At 38.4% G+C, this 17101-nt stretch overlaps 2 protein-coding genes across 2 annotated transcripts; one reads left to right on the top strand and one right to left on the bottom strand.

The window, feature by feature from the left end:
- Positions 1 to 435: 435 nt before the first annotated feature.
- On the bottom strand, positions 436 to 1637 carry LOC122653676 (F-box protein At3g58530-like). Its single transcript, XM_043847605.1, has one exon. The coding sequence runs from the start codon at positions 1594 to 1596 to the stop codon at positions 508 to 510; it is 1089 nt and encodes a 362-aa protein (XP_043703540.1). The 5' UTR covers positions 1597 to 1637; the 3' UTR covers positions 436 to 507.
- A 5932-nt stretch (positions 1638 to 7569) lies between these two features.
- On the top strand, positions 7570 to 15612 carry LOC122653674 (protein unc-13 homolog). Its single transcript, XM_043847603.1, has 5 exons — positions 7570 to 8034; positions 9833 to 10702; positions 11109 to 11564; positions 13980 to 14169; positions 14261 to 15612. The coding sequence occupies exons 1-5, from the start codon at positions 7585 to 7587 to the stop codon at positions 15184 to 15186; spliced, it is 2892 nt and encodes a 963-aa protein (XP_043703538.1). The 5' UTR covers positions 7570 to 7584; the 3' UTR covers positions 15187 to 15612.
- Positions 15613 to 17101: the final 1489 nt, after the last annotated feature.

The raw sequence follows: 17101 nt of genomic DNA, 5'->3' as shown, positions 1-17101 counted from the left end.
GTTCCCACTAAAGTCTAAACAATTCACAGTAGTTGAGTGGTGACAACACCATAGAGAATTGATTTTGGAATCATATCTACCTTTCAACCTTCTTATTTATAAATATGATTGACTGGACTAAGAAATCCAAATCCACATACTCAATACTTTACTTTCATATGCTTATACAGAAATCCAGAATGACTGGTTTTGGTTCTTTCTTCTCTTCTTTTTTCATATAAAGTGAAGTTCAGACAAACTCGTCTTACCCTCCTCTACCACCAAAAATTAAAAGAACCCATCTCATCTGACCTCTCCTTTAAGCACAAAGATGAAAGGAATTCCAAGATTGTTGGATTAAACTTGCAGCAGGAAATAAAATGAAGCTTATGACAGAAAAAGAAGACAGTTATAATGGCAACAATTGCATTGAAGCTCAATTTTTATACAACAATACTGAGTTGCAGCTTTACTTAAGAGCTTGATATGTGGAACAGATTTCTCTCCTTTAAGGATTATGTCTGTGTCTCACCGCCATTCTAATCTACAAATCCTACTTAAATTCTCTTGCATGGACATTGGCATCCACATTCTCAATCCTCTGTCCAGCCCAACGTGCCTCAAGGATCGGCATTCGAGCACTGTCTGCTCCACATCCTCACCACACACATTGTAACAGGAAGCCAACACAAGAACTTCCAACGATTTGTGGTTCGAGAAGGAACGTATCCCCGCTCCTGTGAGCAATTCACAACCGGTGACGTCGATCGCCACCAGATTCCGGCAATTCTGTGCAATCGCAAGAAGGCTTATATCCGAAATGTTGATCAACCAAGAGAAATCCAAACGCTCTAGCGTTCGAATTGCAGCAATCGCAACACCACCGGTATCAGTCACCCTCGGCCCACATTCCGCCAAGTTCAATTCCTGCAAAAAATATATTTGCTGCAGTAATGAAACCCCATGATCTGTAATCTGATCGCACTCGGTGAGAACCAATTTCTTTAGGGTTCTGGATGTTGATCCAGTGGCCAATGAAGCCAAACCCCAATCGGTAACCAACGAACACCCTCGTAAGTTGAGAACTCGCAGTGAAGACGCTGCTCCAATGGCTTCTAATGCTTGATCCGTGATCTTATTACACTTTGCCAGATCCAAAGTCGTTAAATTTTGGGAAGATTTGATGAGGTCGACAACTCCCACGTTCCCCATTCGACTCCGTCTACGCAGACAAACCTGGGTTAAAGCAGGGCAACCAATCGCTATCGCACAGACGCCATCATCACCAACATCGTTTGCACCCAATTCCTCGAACTCATCGAGAACCCTCTGCGTTTGACGAAGATTTAGGTTGAGCACCTGAAGATCAGGACAAGTTTCTGCTATGAATTCAAGGTCCAAATTAGTGATCCCTCCAGCTGCTTCCAAAGTAATCAAGTTAGGGAACCTGGGCAAGAATTTACGAAGGAGTTCTGGTTCTAAGATACGTAAAGCCAAACGGGTTACGCCCTCTACCCTCAACCACTGGTTACAAACCTGAGCACAAGATTTCCTATCATTCCTATCAATAACCCTCTTAAGAACTAACCCTAATTCATCATCCCCAAAAGCTTCCATAAATGGACTCTCTTTCTCTCCTTTCTTTCTTTCCCTCTAAAACCCTAATACCTCAAAGGGGTTTTATTTTCTGTTTCTCTGTCCTATACCATAAAGTAATTGATCCTAGCTACCCAAAATGTCACCATTAATACTTCAACTAAGAAAGAACAAAGTTTCCGAACGAATTGAGAAACCCTGAAACTCAGTAACCGATTAAAGAAAGAGTTGAAGCTTCGGAAGAATATCTGATTACCTGGTACAAGTCGGATGAAGCAGATCAGATCAAGAGTTCTGGTCGGATCGACAACGAAAGCAGAGAGAAAGCTTGAGAAAAACGAAATACTAATACCCTTCTGTATTTGTTTCACTTCATTTACAAATGTGTCCCTTTGGCATCTCTCTCTCTCTCTCTCTCTCTCTCTCTCTCTGACTAAAGTCTTTAACAAGTCATTGTCACTTGGGAACCTCACTGGCGTGATCACCGGCGTGAAATAAAGGGTTAAAGCCTTTCTGAAAAGGCCAAAACAGGTGGGTTTTTGTGTTTTTTGAACGCAGAAAACTAAGAAAGAAAATAAGACAAAGGACACACTTGTGTTCAGTCAAGCAGATGCGATATGGATAAGATATGAATCTCAGATACATTTATTAATAGGGAATATTACTCATAATTCTTATAGGGTCTTGCCGACATTTGGATATGATACAGTGATTTCTAGTATACCAAATGAAATAACAGGTAATAGAGAAAACAGAGATAAAGAAAGAAAGAAAGAATCATTCAAGAAACTTTCAATCAAATTTTTGAAAGATGTAGTTTGGAGGTGCTCAGTTCTCAAGTCCAAAATTCCTCTTGCCCAAAAGTCTTTTAGCAAATGACCTATTCTATCCTTAAGAAGTTTCTAGACGTAAAGTCGAAATTTAGGATAGTTTTTAGATTTTCACAATGAATCCAAATCTTTCTCACATCAATTGAAGAATCAATATCCACTTTCCAATAAATAGATTCTCTTAATTTTGGAATAATAGGAGAAATATTATTCCACACCCACACGAATCCTTTTTGGGTTTGTAGTCATGTACAAGTAAGTGGGATCTAGGAAAATATTTTGTCTTCAACACTTACCCCTATAAGGACGTGAGATTGTTTAGCAATCAGTACCCAAGATAAAGCAAAACAGCTTCATTATTAACATAATTTAATCTAAATCACAATCCTTCTTCTTTTTTAGGTCTACAAATGTACCTCCAAGAGATTAAATATATATATTTTCTTATCTTGAGACTTTCCTCCTCAAAACTGACTATTAATAGAATCTAACTTAAAACAAATGCTTTGGGGGACAACAAACAAGACATTATGTATGTAGGAATTGAATTCAAGACAGACTTAATCGGAATAGATCATCCTACTTGAGATAACAAAGGCAATTCTCAATTTTGCCAGTTTATGTTGGACTCTAAGGAGGTTGTTATCATCTATTTTTAGCTCTCGAAATTAAAAGAGGAGCTCCCCAAGTAAATGGAAGATGCAAACATTTTTTTCATTTCTAATTGTCTACATATTTGTTCACGCGAAAGCAGAAGGATGTTTCTATTGAAAAATACTTCATTGAATAAGTTCAGGCTCCTATAATAAGACAACAATCTGGATAACTATTCCATGACCAAAATAAAGAGGTATGGGCTCAAGGGACATCCCTGCCTGTTCTCCTTTGAAGGTTCAAAAAATTTAGAAAATCGATCCCTTAAGTTCTCTTATTAGAAGAATTCCTTTTAAAATTCAATTCACAGTTAGGTGTTAGGAAGTCTTAATTTCTGAAGGATTTTTTAATGTGATAATGTGATGGAGCATCTGAACTTAAATGTGCCAAAGCAACTACCTAATTCTTGGTTCTACTGGGCTTTTCAAGAGCTTTTCAGTTCTCACATATCAATGAAATAAGACAGTTGTGATAATCAAAACCTCTAATAAGAGTAACAATAGCTAAGATGCTCCAACCAACAAGAGTTATATGAAAGCCATTATAAATCCAAGCAAGTAATGTAATGTGAGCAAAGCATGGTATCTTTGATTGCCATGACTTGAATCAGATTTTTTTTTTTTTTTTTTGGATTAAGGGATAATTATTACATATTATTATCATGTTATTAATCCCTTTAATCTTTCGATCCCGTATCAATTATATAGAGGTTGATCTCACATCGATTTCTTAACTTGGTGAAGATTGATATGATGTTGAGTTTTCTCACTTTATACACCAGTTTTTAATAGCGAGTTCTCTTGAAGTTCGTATCATAAATTCTTAGAAAATGAGCTTTAATCTGTGTCGGTGCCTTCAGTTTTCAGTTGGCAATGACCAAATATGAATTCCCTATATGGATCCAAATGCCCAAATGTCTTTGGTGCTGCAACACTATTTAACCAGTGAATGAATGTTGAGTTTGTTTCAACTGTTTTCCAGCCTCGGTGTGAGATGATGAAATGTAACAGAAGTAAGGTTATGAAAATTGGAATGGAGGATTAAATCCCTTAGTGCTGATTCCAATTCGAATCTAATAGGATTGGCTAGAATTGATCTCAAACACTCTAGAATTGACCATTCATATCTGAAAACCTAATAATTCGATGAAGAAACCCTAATACTTATTGAATTAGAACGTCCAAATTAAATTAAGATTGATCACAGCTGATTCGACCGATCTCTTCCCCCCCCCCCCTCCTTTTTTGTGAGGTGGAGTAAGAATTTTTATCTTGTTCGGTTCTTTGCCCGGTACGGTTGTCCAGTTCCTCTTAAAGGGAGGCAAAAATGACGACTTAACCTTACTCGTGCAGTGTATTCGGGCAGGGGGTTTGATCGTAAGTTTCAACCCCCTATGAGAGGATCTGGACAACTGTACCAGACAGAAAACCGGAGAGGATAATGATCTAGTGGGGTGATCCTAAGGCTAGAATGACATATGTAACAGATCCATCAATTTTTTTTATTAAAAGTTCCTTGTGAGAGAGAGAGAGACAGAGAGATTCCTAGCAATAGAATATTATGGTAGGGTAGGGTATAATTGATCTATTTACATTTAGTCAGTCAAGTATGAGATGAATCATGTAAGGATTCCCTGTGCCCAAAATTATTATTATTTTAAATTGTGGACTATAGAATTCCCAGTCCCCAAAATTATTATTATTATTAATTTTTCATGTATAATGTGGATTATAGGAGGCAATGATTCATCTTAAATGTTGTTTTATATTTCATCCTAGAAAGAGATCTTTGGAGATTTTATTCTATTAAAGTAATATATGTTTTTCATTTGAAGGTCAAATGTTCCACATTTATTTTTTTCTTTGTTGGCACCAGCCTATGATTTGATTAAGTCTAGTGTCTAAATCGTCTAGCGTGTTGTCTTTGTCAATGCAGTTTTCAATCCCAAAATATCAAATTGGAAATCATATAATATGAACTAAATCATGTGTGGGTTATTCTTCATAATCTGTCATCTTCACATTAATAAAAATCTCTGAATCATTGTTTGAGTAACTTTTCCTGTTTATTTTTGACAAACACTTGGTCATTGAGATGTGTGCGTGGGTCCTTTATCATATGGATTAATTCATGTTCTGCCAAGTGGCAAATATAGGCATAATGACGAGGAAGAAAATTCTAATCTAAATGTCACAAGACATCCATTGATGTGTTCATTCCGACTATTAGATAGAGAGGAGACATGGTCTAGATTAGACACACATCAAATTTTATAATCCAACTCAATAAAATACTCCTTGTATTGGCATATATCTCGTGAATGTCCATGCATGTGTATACTATTACTCTAGACATTATTATGCACTCTCCAAAATAAAATGAAAAAAAAATAATAATAATAATAACTCATGTTTGTTTAGTGATTTCTCAAAAACAATACCTTCTATTGTTACATAAATAACTATTCAAAAAACAAAATTACATCCATTTTGCTCGAGGTTTATTATTTATTACTTACTTTTCAAAAAAGGTCACTTGAGGTCTAAGGAACACTTATAATTTTCTTTAATTTTTATTTTAATTTTTGGGATTTTGTAGGGACTACGGAGGTTGGGTGAGTTTGAAATTTGATTTTGAAAATATCTAAGAATTGAATTACATGTAGTTGAAACTTAAAAAGTAGCAAGAGTCTACCCCTAAATCCTTTCTACAACCAAGCTGTAGAAAGACTTGTGGAGCTCCATATTAGCATTTCTTAATGAATTAAGGTTATCTAATAGCCCACCTGGGAGGGACTTTTTGATTGTTCAAATTTCAAGTATCTAACATGTAACCAGTCAATTTGGATTCAAATTTTGTAGATCCTATGTCTTCTACTCATATATCAAATTTTAGTTTGAATGGAATTGCAACTGATAAAATAGAGATTTAAAAGATCATCATGGGAGCATGGTTTTAAGTATCAGTATTGGACCGATACATATAGTATCGATAGGTATTGGCCACGTTGAATGGTTTTGCCTTCAAAGAAATTGATATTGTATCGTATTTTGATAATATTATCCTCTGTCCATATTGTATCTTTGATTTGGAATCAATCAAGTATTGGTATCGGTGTCGATCGATATCGATACAATCGTTCCAAGACGGATACCTAAAACCCTGCATGGGAGAGTGAATATTAATTTTAGAGTACTTGTACACGTGCATAGACATACACATTCTATTTCCCACCCAAAAAAAAGAATTTTTTTTTTTTTGCATAGACATGCATAAAGATACATGAGAAGATAATTTATTGAATTAGACTCTAATATTTCACAAGTGGCTAATTTGATCTCACCAACAATTAAAGCATCCATATCATTTATCCACATGGCAAAATAATAATGAACACCATAGGATCCCCTTCTTAAGTATGTAATATGAAAAACCTTTTTAGCCTTCTTAATTGCCTTCAAAACTATATATAAAGGAAAAAATAAAAGAAGCCCATGATGCCAATGTGCAGATTTTTGCGTAGGTTCTCTCACATCTCACCCATGGACGGATGAACATCATACTCTCTTTCTCTCTCCTCATTAAATGCCTCAAATAGATGATTCGGTCACACAACCCCTCATTGATGGAAAACTACACTCTGACATCGTAGCGATCCCTTCCTTTAAAATACACATTTAAATGTATCAAGATCACTACATTATCTACCACTATGGTAGGAACCGGAAAGTGGGTCCCCTTAAAATGATCTTAACAAAACAAGACAATATCAATAAGATCAGGCAATCAAAACCACTCAATGAATTTACTAACTGGGTTATGAAGAAATCTATTTTCAATATATGGTACTGTTTGGCTATGATCATCCCATCAATATCCAATTTTCACCAATGTAGTAATTATACACCACTCCTTGCCCCTCTTATTAATTGTTTCGTGCATAACCTTCATAGATTATTGTTTTAATCAAGTCACCAGAATTTGGTATAAGAGTGGAATGGTCCACAAAAGAAACTGTAATCACTTTAAGCAAGTCTTTAATCTCCACCTAACTACTAATCAAAGAGAGAAAGAAAGATATACCAGTGAGGCGATTATACTGAATGGTTTGCTTGCTGTCACTCAATTATCTTAATCTCAATTCTTATTCATATTTACAGAAGATTTACACAAAAAGAAAACCTCTTTCCCTCTCTCTCTCTCTGGCCTTTGCTTTTATACCCCACCATCCATTCTTGACCCTTTCTCCTTGTATTTGCCAGAGTTCTCTTCCCTCTCTCTCTCTCTCTCTCTCTCTCTCACTGTATGAAGAATGAAGAATCCCTTGGAAATTAAAAAAGAACAAAACCCATCACTGTCTCTTCTCCATTAGAGACCCCAAAAAGGAAGAAGGCAGAGAGAGAGAGAGAGAGAGAGAGGGAGTTTTGGTGTCTACTCTTGCCCATTATATAGATATAGACCTATATCAAAAGCAAAAATATCCCATCTCTTCAGGGACTGAAGTCTGGGAGAGTTGAAGACAGATATGGGAAGTAGTGATAGACTGCCCGCCATCGATCTCCCTTCTCCATTTGGCGAATTTCATGGGAATTTATCTGATTCGGAGTTACGAGAGACCGCCTATGAAATCTTCGTCGGCGCTTGTCGATCTTCTGGTGGAAAGCCATTGACTTACATTCCACAATCGGAGAGGAATGAGAGGTCATCGTCTCCGTCGTTGCTATCTTATGGTTCTTCTGCTTCGCCTTCTTCTACTTCGCCTTCTTTGCAGAGATCAGTTACTTCTACTGCTGCCAGCAAGGTTAAGAAGGCCTTGGGTTTGAGATCTTCGAAGAAAAGTCCGGGAAAGGATAGTAGTTCGTCCAGGTCGAAAAAGCCGGTGACTGTGGGGGAGCTCATGAGGGTTCAGATGAGGGTTTCTGAGCAGGCTGATTCGAGGGTTAGGAGGGGCTTGCTGAGAATTGCTGCAGGCCAGGTGAGCTCTACTTGGTTTGTTATTGTTCCCTTCTCAAAGTTTGAATTTTGCTGTGATTTTTGGGATTGGATGTTAATTTTTCATTTACTATGTCCATCTCTTGGGTGTCGCTGTAGATGTCTTTTCTCGCACCATCTCCCACCCCCCTTCTCTATTCTCTAATGGGCTTTCTTCTTTTTCAATAAAAATTGGTGTTTGTGTTTGCATTAAGGTAGGATGTTCTGGGTACTGTAGTTGATTCTGTCATTTTATGATATCTGTAGTACCATTTCATTAGTGAATTTTTCTTCTTTTCAGGGGAAAATTTTACTTACAATTTGCTGTGATGAAATTCTCCGAAATTCCGTTAGCGTCGGGCTTGTGACGATGATTGCCCCCCCCCCCTCTCTTAAACATGTGAATTTGATTTCCTATTGAACCGCTGACATTGGCACGATTGTACTTTTTGTTTTTGGATAATACCTTAGCTCAATTGGTTGATTGTGCACTGTAATCATGACTTGCTACTTAAAACCAGCGTCTATGTGTGTGCGCCTGTGCTTTCTTTGTTGCTTTTTTTTTTAAGTTTACCATTTACATGCTTCGACCAGAGTGTCCGTGGTAAAACTATTTGGAGTCCAAGGCTTCTGAAAGGTGGTTCACACAAGCAGTTCTTTACAAATTATCTCTGTTTGGTCTCATACTTTCTGCATTGGAATAATGAGTTGCAGGTTATGTCCCAGCCTATTCACTAATTCTGGAAAGAGAGAGAATCTCTTTCCTTCTTTTTGCTCGACAATTACGTTTTGTGCTCCTATTTTGGAGCCCAAGAGGCCTTCGCCAATGTGATTATCTCTCCCTCCCTAATCTCCTCTTTTTGTGCTACACTGCTACTCATGCTTTTAGCAAATTGGTGACTAAGGGCTGGTGAACACAGCTGAAGTGAAGGCATAGGGGTTGGCGATGAGGTGTTGGCTGTTTCTCATTTTCATATCAGCTTCTCCATGTGCATAATGGCATTGGCCTACCCTTAACCTTAGGGAGCTGGTTCTACATCATTAAGTGCCAGGTGGTGAATATTTCTCATACTTGTTTGAGACTTCCTATAGGCATTAACTAAAAGAATTCCCTCTGCTGGATCCATTCATTGATCACTTTCGTGAGTTGGCTTGCTTGTTCCTAAGGGCATTTATCCTAAGGGGGTGAACTCACTTTAATTGAAGATGCCCTAGCAAGTATTCAACTTGTTGCCCCTCTATGACAGAACTTGCATCATTACTAAATGGCTTACTCCATCACTTGGAGGGAGGTCAATGGGATAAATGGAATTTCCTGTTGTTGGATCTAGGGATTTTAGAGGGTTAGATCTAGGGATGGTCTTTCCACTTGTCAAGATATTTGATTTAGGCCTTAGGCACATCACTGTGGTTAACACAAAAGTCTGTCTAACCTTAATGTTTGGAGTGCTTTAGTATGGAAAGGTCCAGCTTATGGTGGAGAGTTGTTGCAGGCTGCAGCCCAGGTAATGAGACTAAATTGTTGATTCATAAGTTGGGTTAAGTGCAAGTGGCTTGTTCCTTGGAGTAACTTTTTCCCCCCCTTTTAGTGATTCTAATTAACTGGAAACCACTTCAAAGCTTACGAGAGAGTAGCTATTAATTCTTTGGAAGTTTGGTTTGTGATTCTTCTAGGTAGTACAAATGCATGTTCTGACAATGTCTACTAAATATAGTTGTGTTTTTTGAATTTTGCACAAATATTCTTTTCTTTAGAACTTTGGGTAAGTGGTTGACCAGCTCTTGCTTGTGCTTTGTAACAGCTTGGAAGACGCATTGAGTTGATGGTTTTGCCACTGGAGCTACTGCAACAGTTCAAATCTTCGGATTTTACCAATCAGCAAGAATATGAAGCCTGGCAGAAGAGAAATTTGAAGGCTCTTGAGGCTGGACTACTCCTGCATCCTCATCTACCACTAGACAAGTCAGATACAGCATCCCAACGGCTTCGGCAGATAATTCGTGGTGCCTCAGAGAGACCCATAGAAACTGGGAAGAACAATGAATCGATGCAAGTCCTACGAACCACTGTAACATCTCTTGCTTTCAGATCATTTGATGGTTCTGTTTCAGAGACTTGCCATTGGGCAGATGGGTTTCCATTTAACCTTCGACTCTACCAAATGCTTTTAGAAGCCTGTTTTGATGCTAATGACGAAACATCTGTTGTTGAGGAGGTTGATGAGGTTATAGAGCTCATGAAGAAGACATGGGTGATGCTTGGAATGAACCAGATGCTCCATAAGCTTTGCTTTTCTTGGGTTTTGTTTCACCGTTACATTACAACTGGCCAAGTAGAAAATGACCTACTGTTTGCTGCCAATAATCAGTTAGCAGAAGTTGCCCAAGATGCAAAGTCAATGAAAGATCCAGTGTACTCGAAGGTCTTGAGTTCGACATTGAGCTCAATACTGGGATGGGCAGAAAAAAGGCTTCTTGCTTACCATGACACATTCAACTGCACGAATATTGAGTCAATGGAAAGTATTGTTTCTCTAGGAGTAACATCAGCCAAGATACTAGTAGAAGATATCTCTCACGAGTATCGCAAAAAAAGGAAAGAAGAAGTTGATGTGGCTTGTAACAGGGTTGACACTTACATTAGATCATCGCTCCGCACGGCTTTTGCCCAGGCAAGTCCACGTCTTCTGGTACATCATTTCCCTTGGTAACAGGCCTTTTATGATAGGCCTGAAGCCCATTACTTAAAAAGCCTAGCACGCAAGTGTGCATCTATTTAAGTCTGGACTGTTTTCTTTGGTGACCTATTGAATAGGAAAGCTAGAAAATATGCTGACTGTAGGATTTCACTCCTCTAAGGTCTGTGTCTATATCTGAAATGTGCACATCTTGATAGAGTAGCATCATAGTTGTGATAGAAAGGTTATGCATTGGTTGGTTATTATAGGCACAAAATGCAATTTCTATATTTCCCTGAATAGGTCTTTTCTTTCACTATCCATGGATCATTGTTATTTATATCAATTCAGTTTTTGTTTCTGTTTTATGACATGAAGATTGGTTTTGTCTGTACTGCAGAGAATGGAGAAGGCTGACTCAAGCAGGAGGTCATCAAGAAACCTGCCCAATCCTCTTCCCGTCCTTTGCATTCTTGCAAAGGATATTGGTGAGTTGGCAGCTAATGAGAAGGAGGTGTTTAGTCCTATATTGAAGAGATGGCATCCTCTTGCAGCAGGTGTTGCCGTTGCCACTCTTCATGCTTGCTACGGCAATGAGCTGAAGCAATTTGTTTTGGGTATAACGGAGCTCACACCTGATGCCGTACAAGTGTTGAGAGCTGCAGACAAGTTGGAGAAAGATCTCGTGCAGATTGCTGTTGAAGATTCTGTGGACAGTGAAGATGGTGGCAAGGCAATAATCCGTGAGATGCCTCCTTATGAGGCTGAAACTGCAATTGCTAATCTTGTGAAGGCATGGGTTAAAACAAGAGTGGACAGAATGAAGGAATGGGTGGACAGGAATCTGCAGCAAGAGGTATGCTGGCTTTTTTCTATTTTGCTTCACTGTGATGGTGGAATTTATATTTAAAATTTCTCACTTTCAGAACTGAGTACCATTTGCTTACTTACTGATATGCTTAGAAACTATTTTATGTACTCATGCAACCCCGGGTTTCAAAACCCAAAGCAATAGAATCCAATTATAAAGAGTGGCAATTCTGTAAATAAATGGAAGCTCTGGTTTTATTTTGGTAAGTTAACAGGAGCAAGGACAAATCAGGAATTTAAATTAAAGAGAAGAGGGTAGTTCTGGAAATTAATATGGAGATGAGTTTAAACAGAAGCAAAGTTTCAGAATCAGCACTTTTTGTGTAATATAAAAGAATAGGGGGCATAAATGTGAATAGAAGAACTTATCTTCTCTCGTAAAACCAGAAAACCAGCGAACGGTTGCTGACTTGCGGGTGAGAGAACTCACTCAATAGAGGTCCGATCGATGTGAGATTTCAGGGATAAACTAACAATCAAGGATTCAGCAAACTGAAGATCAAAAGGAGTTTACTGAAACCAGGTCTGGCAGAAGACTCCGGAGCAGCTTAATTGCTGGTTTTATTCTCTCAACTCGATGGGTCTTAGAAGATGAAACTCCAGGATTTGGGTCACCTATAGGTAGGCAACCTAGCCCAGAATCTTAGGTTGAGAAGGGAAGGAGTGGAAGAGATCGATCTCAGCCTATGGGAGGCTGTGTTTTCGTTAGAACAGAAAGGGAAGAGCGAAAGAATAGGAATAACAAAGAGGACAGAAGAAAAAGGGAAGCTTAGAGCTTACCGGAGAGGAAGGGAAACCTGAATCGATGGGGAAAGAGGGAGGATATCACTCGGCCACCTTGGATCCAAGTTATGGTAATTGTACTCCAACTAAACTTCATTCAATTCAATCTCTCATCTTCGTTCAATGGTTTACATGTATATAAATAAACAAAAACTCCTATTCTCCTATGTAATCTGAAAATAGAAAACTACTAAACAACTCTTCTCAGATTAGGAAACTAACAACTTAATCAAATCCCAACGTATGTAATCCAAAATAAACATTATAAATAAAAGATTACGAAGGTATCCTCTACCAACCCTTGTTAGACCAAAATCCCAATTTGGGGGTTTCCAGATCGGGTCATGCCGGTCAAGTCGCGATAATGCCACTGCATCAGGATCAGGTACTAGAAGATAATTCCTTCTCTTGCTTTGTAATATTTATAATTAGTTTTTTATTTTGGACAACTAAATCTTGAGAGGCAGATGCACTTTTTGTTCCATGGAAATTTACTTGCCCTCCATTAAATATTTATCACTTTGTTATATTTGTAATTAGGTTCCATAGGGAACTCACTGAGAAGTAGATATTATAATCTACTATGTTTTAGATTCAATGATAAAGGAGAAAATTGGATTGGGTGGATGGAAGCAGAGTTTGATCGCCATGTTTTAGAAGGAATTTGAATGATTGGGAGTGAGGTTGAAAGGGTGGTGGAGTTGATGCAAGTGCTAGAGAGTGCAAAACAAAAGGAGGTGATATTAGGATGTGGGGAGCCAGGGGAGGGAGAGTGCACAATTTTCACTTAAGTGTTTCTTCAGATTGTTGCATCAAGGAGGCCAAGGTTTTCCACACAATGTGATATGGAATAGGTGACTGCCCCCTTGAATTTGTTTCTTTATGTGGACTGTGGTTTTGGAGAAGGATCTTTCCTATGGACAACCTGATTCAGAGAGGCTGATCAATTAGGAATGAATACAAGCTATGTGGTGAGGCAGAGGAGGATGGATACCATCTATTTGTTGTGTGCATGTTTGCAAATCTGAAGAAGGGTGTTCTGTGTTATGGATATGTGCTGGATTTTTCCCTAATCTCTTCTTGCAATGATGATAGGGTGCGAGGGGTGCCCACTGCAAGGGAGTTGGTAACAACATGGAGAATGATTCCTTGGTGCATTTGAAAGGAGAGAAACATGCTTATTTTCACGGGAAAGGATGAATCAGTAGAGAAGTTTAAAATTAGGGTTGTGAGGTTGGTTTTTAGTTAGGCTCCGGTTGTTCCTGAGTTTAGGGAATTTAATAATTCTGCTGTATGGGATAGGTGGTCTTTTTTTTTCCTTAATTTTTAAATGAGGTAGATGTAGGTCGATGGGTTTGGTAGGGTTCTGTCAGGGGGGATAATTCTGTATTTTTGTTGGGGGTTTTTGATGGCTGTGAGCTTTTTTTATACCGCCTGAGTTTACAGTTTGCTCTCTTTTGTTATCAATGAAAATATTCTTACCTTCTTCCCCCATCGCGCCCCCCCCCCCCCCCCCGGCGAAAAAAAAGACAGTTTAAAAGGGCATCCCCAGTGCACAAGGCGGCTCCCGCTACTGTACAAGGTTTCCTAACCTTACACTGTCAACCATGTTTTGTAGGTATGGAATCCAAGGGTGAACAAAGAAAGGATAGCTCCTTCTGTTGTTGAAGTCCTGCGAACTATGGATGAGACTTTGGATGCATTTTTTCAGTTGCCAATTCCCATGCATCCAGCTTTGCTTCCTGAGTTGATGACCGGCGTGGACAGAAGTCTTCAGTACTATATAACTAAGGCAAAATCTGGCTGTGGTATGTGCAACCCAGATGGTTCATTATTTAATCCATGGGTTTCCATCTCGTAATATTGTTCACTACTATTTTCCTCTATTGTGATGAATAGGGACACGGAACACCTATGTTCCCACTATGCCAGCATTAACCAGATGTACAAGAGGATCAAAGATATGGAAGAAGAAAGAGAAGGTGCAAAGCACTCAACGGAGGAAACCTCAGGTTGGGACGATGGATGGGGACAGCCCCTTTGGAATACCACAGCTATGTGTCCGAATTAATACTTTGCAGCACATCCGGGCAGAATTGGACACCTTTGAGAAGAGGATAATAACTCGTCTGAGGAATTGTGAATCTGCTCATGCAGATGATTTTACAAATGGGTTGGGAAAGAAGTTTGACCTGGCAGAAGCTGCTTGTCAGGAAGGAATCCAGCAACTTTGTGAGGCAATAGCTTACAAGGTCATTTTCCATGATTTAAGCCATATTTTATGGGATGGTTTATATGTTGGGGAACCGGCATCGACACGGGTTGAACCTCTACTTACAGAGCTTGAGCAGAACTTAGAAATCATAGCAGAAACAGTTCATAACAGAGTCCGTACCCGTGTGATTACTGAGGTCATGAAGGCTTCATTTGATGGATTCTTGTTGGTGCTTCTTGCTGGGGGCCCATCACGTGCTTTTTCTCAGCAAGATTCTCAAATAGTAGAGGAAGATTTCAAATATCTAAGAGATCTGTTCTGGTCAAATGGTGATGGATTGCCAATGGATTTAATAGATAAGTTCTCAAAAACTGTTGTGGAAGTCCTCTCCCTTTTCCGTGCAAATACCCAAAGCCTCATTGACAATTTTAGGCGCAGGACCTTGGATACCTATGGCCCTTCTGCCAAATCCAAGCTGCCATTACCTCCGACTTCAGGACAGTGGAATCGAGATGAACCAAACACACTCCTACGTGTCTTGTGTTACCGAAATGATGACGCAGCTACGAAGTTCCTTAAGAAGACCTACAATTTGCCAAAGAAACTGTAGCTATGATGTATTGCATACTGATCCTGGAAAAGTTGCTTCTATGAAATTGTTCACTGAGCAAGTTCATGTAATTCTAAGGTCTAACTGTAATTATGATATTACCAAGAAGGGGGAGCTTCTTCTGTTTTGCTTTGGTAGCAGGGTTGATCATTTCTGAAGCAAAATACTGTTCTTGTATAGTATATTTATGGGTGGGTTTTATTTTAGGAGAGCCTTTCTTGTTTATTGGTTTGTCTAGTCCAACGTATTATAGTGTTAGTTGAAATGTGCTACTAGTTGACTTCATGGCATCAATGAATTTGGAAGACAGCAACAGAGGGTTGGAGATGGAAGCTTTGGGGGGCTACTGTGAGGTTCAGAGTTAGGTTAGTATTTGTCTTCATTGGGTTTGTATTCATTATCATTCTTTCGCACTGAATTTAGATATATGGTCTTAAATTGCTGACTTCTATAAACAATCATTTAACTGTGAGATTCACCCCAACCCCTTTTCTTCCTTTCGAGTATTATTGTTATTGCCTCACTTTTATCCCTGAGATGTGCTGTTTTCTTTCCCCTTCCAGGAAGAAACTGATTATATGCTGCTTTACTGTATCAATTAGAATAGTAATATCATGTTAAATGTTCTGAGAATCAGGAGAGTGTATACGTAATCTGGATGGACTTCTTGTCTTCATGTATAGTGCTGGTGGTGGTGGTGGTCTTCTTTCGATTACATTTTGTGTGTTTGTGTGATGGTTTAATCTTTAGATTGAGAGTTCCATGTATATTTTGCTAAACCCCCACCCCTTTTCTTCCTTGAGTATTATTGTTATTGCCTCACTATTATCCCTGAGATGTGCTGTTTTCTTTCCCCTTCCAGGAAGATACTGATTATATGCTGCTTTACTGTATCAATTAGAATAATAATATCATGTTAAATGTTCTGAGAATCAGGATATGCATAATCTGGATGGACTTCTTGTCTTCATGTATAGTGGTAGTGGTGGTGGTGGTGGTCTTCTTTTGATTATTACATTTTGTGTGTTTGTGTGATGGTTTGATCTTTAGATTGAGAGTTCCATGCATATTTTGCCAGGAATGGAATGTTAGTGTTGACAAACCAAAAGCTATATAACAACCACCAGATAAGCTTAAAAGCCAATTCTAAGGCAGTGTTTGGTATGCGTCTTAGAATGCATTCTAGGTCGATTTTGCATATTTGGTTGATAAAAATAGTCTTTTTTATGATCTGAGAATGCGAAATCGACCTAGAATGCATACCAAACACAGCCTAAAACTGTCGGGTAGGATGTCAAAATTTGGAAGATAAAATATTTTAAAATAGAGGTTTTTTTTTGTTTTTATCGATAATGATTTTAAGAATGTAGTTTGAATAGTAAGAATAAAGTTGAAAAGTAGAGTAAAATTTCCTTCACCTATTTATCTGCAAAAAATAAAGAAATTTCATTGAAAATTTTGGTATGAGGTTCAAATTTTGTGGAAAGGTGAACCCCAAGTCTTTGATTCACACATCGGCACATTGTTCCACACAAATATGACAGAAATAGGTTGTTATGCGCTACCTACTTCTTGGTGATGGAACATAGTGTCACGCAAAATAACTGTCACAATAATATCCTCACTCTATACAGTTGCAAGGGAAGTAAAGTCAATTAGTAAAAGAAGGAAAGGGAAGTTTCACCAAAAAAAAAAAAACAAGGAAAGTGAAGTAAAATCAATTAATAAAAGAGGGGAAAAATTTCTCAGAAAGTTTTGTTTTCCAACATTTTCCCCCTCTTCTACAATGACCATGTGGGCCTCAAGGATTATACTATTTTCTGTGCAGCCATTAATGTGGGATGGGAAACCTTTTCCATAAAAGAAATAGAAATTTTTTGTAATCGTAATCGTGTAATAGTCTTAAACTCTTAAT

The sequence above is a fragment of the Telopea speciosissima genome, chromosome 3 (assembly GCF_018873765.1).
Source record: "Telopea speciosissima isolate NSW1024214 ecotype Mountain lineage chromosome 3, Tspe_v1, whole genome shotgun sequence".
NCBI lineage: Eukaryota > Viridiplantae > Streptophyta > Magnoliopsida > Proteales > Proteaceae > Telopea > Telopea speciosissima.
This window is presented reverse-complemented; position numbering and strand designations above follow the sequence as displayed.

What these genes read in the sequence shown, in the direction of transcription:
- LOC122653676 (XM_043847605.1), bottom strand. Translation starts at nt 1,596, where the DNA reads ATGGAAGCTTTTGGGGATGATGAATTAGGGTTAGTTCTTAAGAGGGTT.
- LOC122653674 (XM_043847603.1), top strand. Translation starts at nt 7,585, where the DNA reads ATGGGAAGTAGTGATAGACTGCCCGCCATCGATCTCCCTTCTCCATTT. An exon ending in TGAGAATTGCTGCAGGCCAG is followed by an intron (nt 8,035 to 9,832) that starts GTGAGCTCTACT and finishes GCTTTGTAACAG; the next exon opens with CTTGGAAGACGCATTGAGTT. An exon ending in TAAGGCAAAATCTGGCTGTG is followed by an intron (nt 14,170 to 14,260) that starts GTATGTGCAACC and finishes TGTGATGAATAG; the next exon opens with GGACACGGAACACCTATGTT.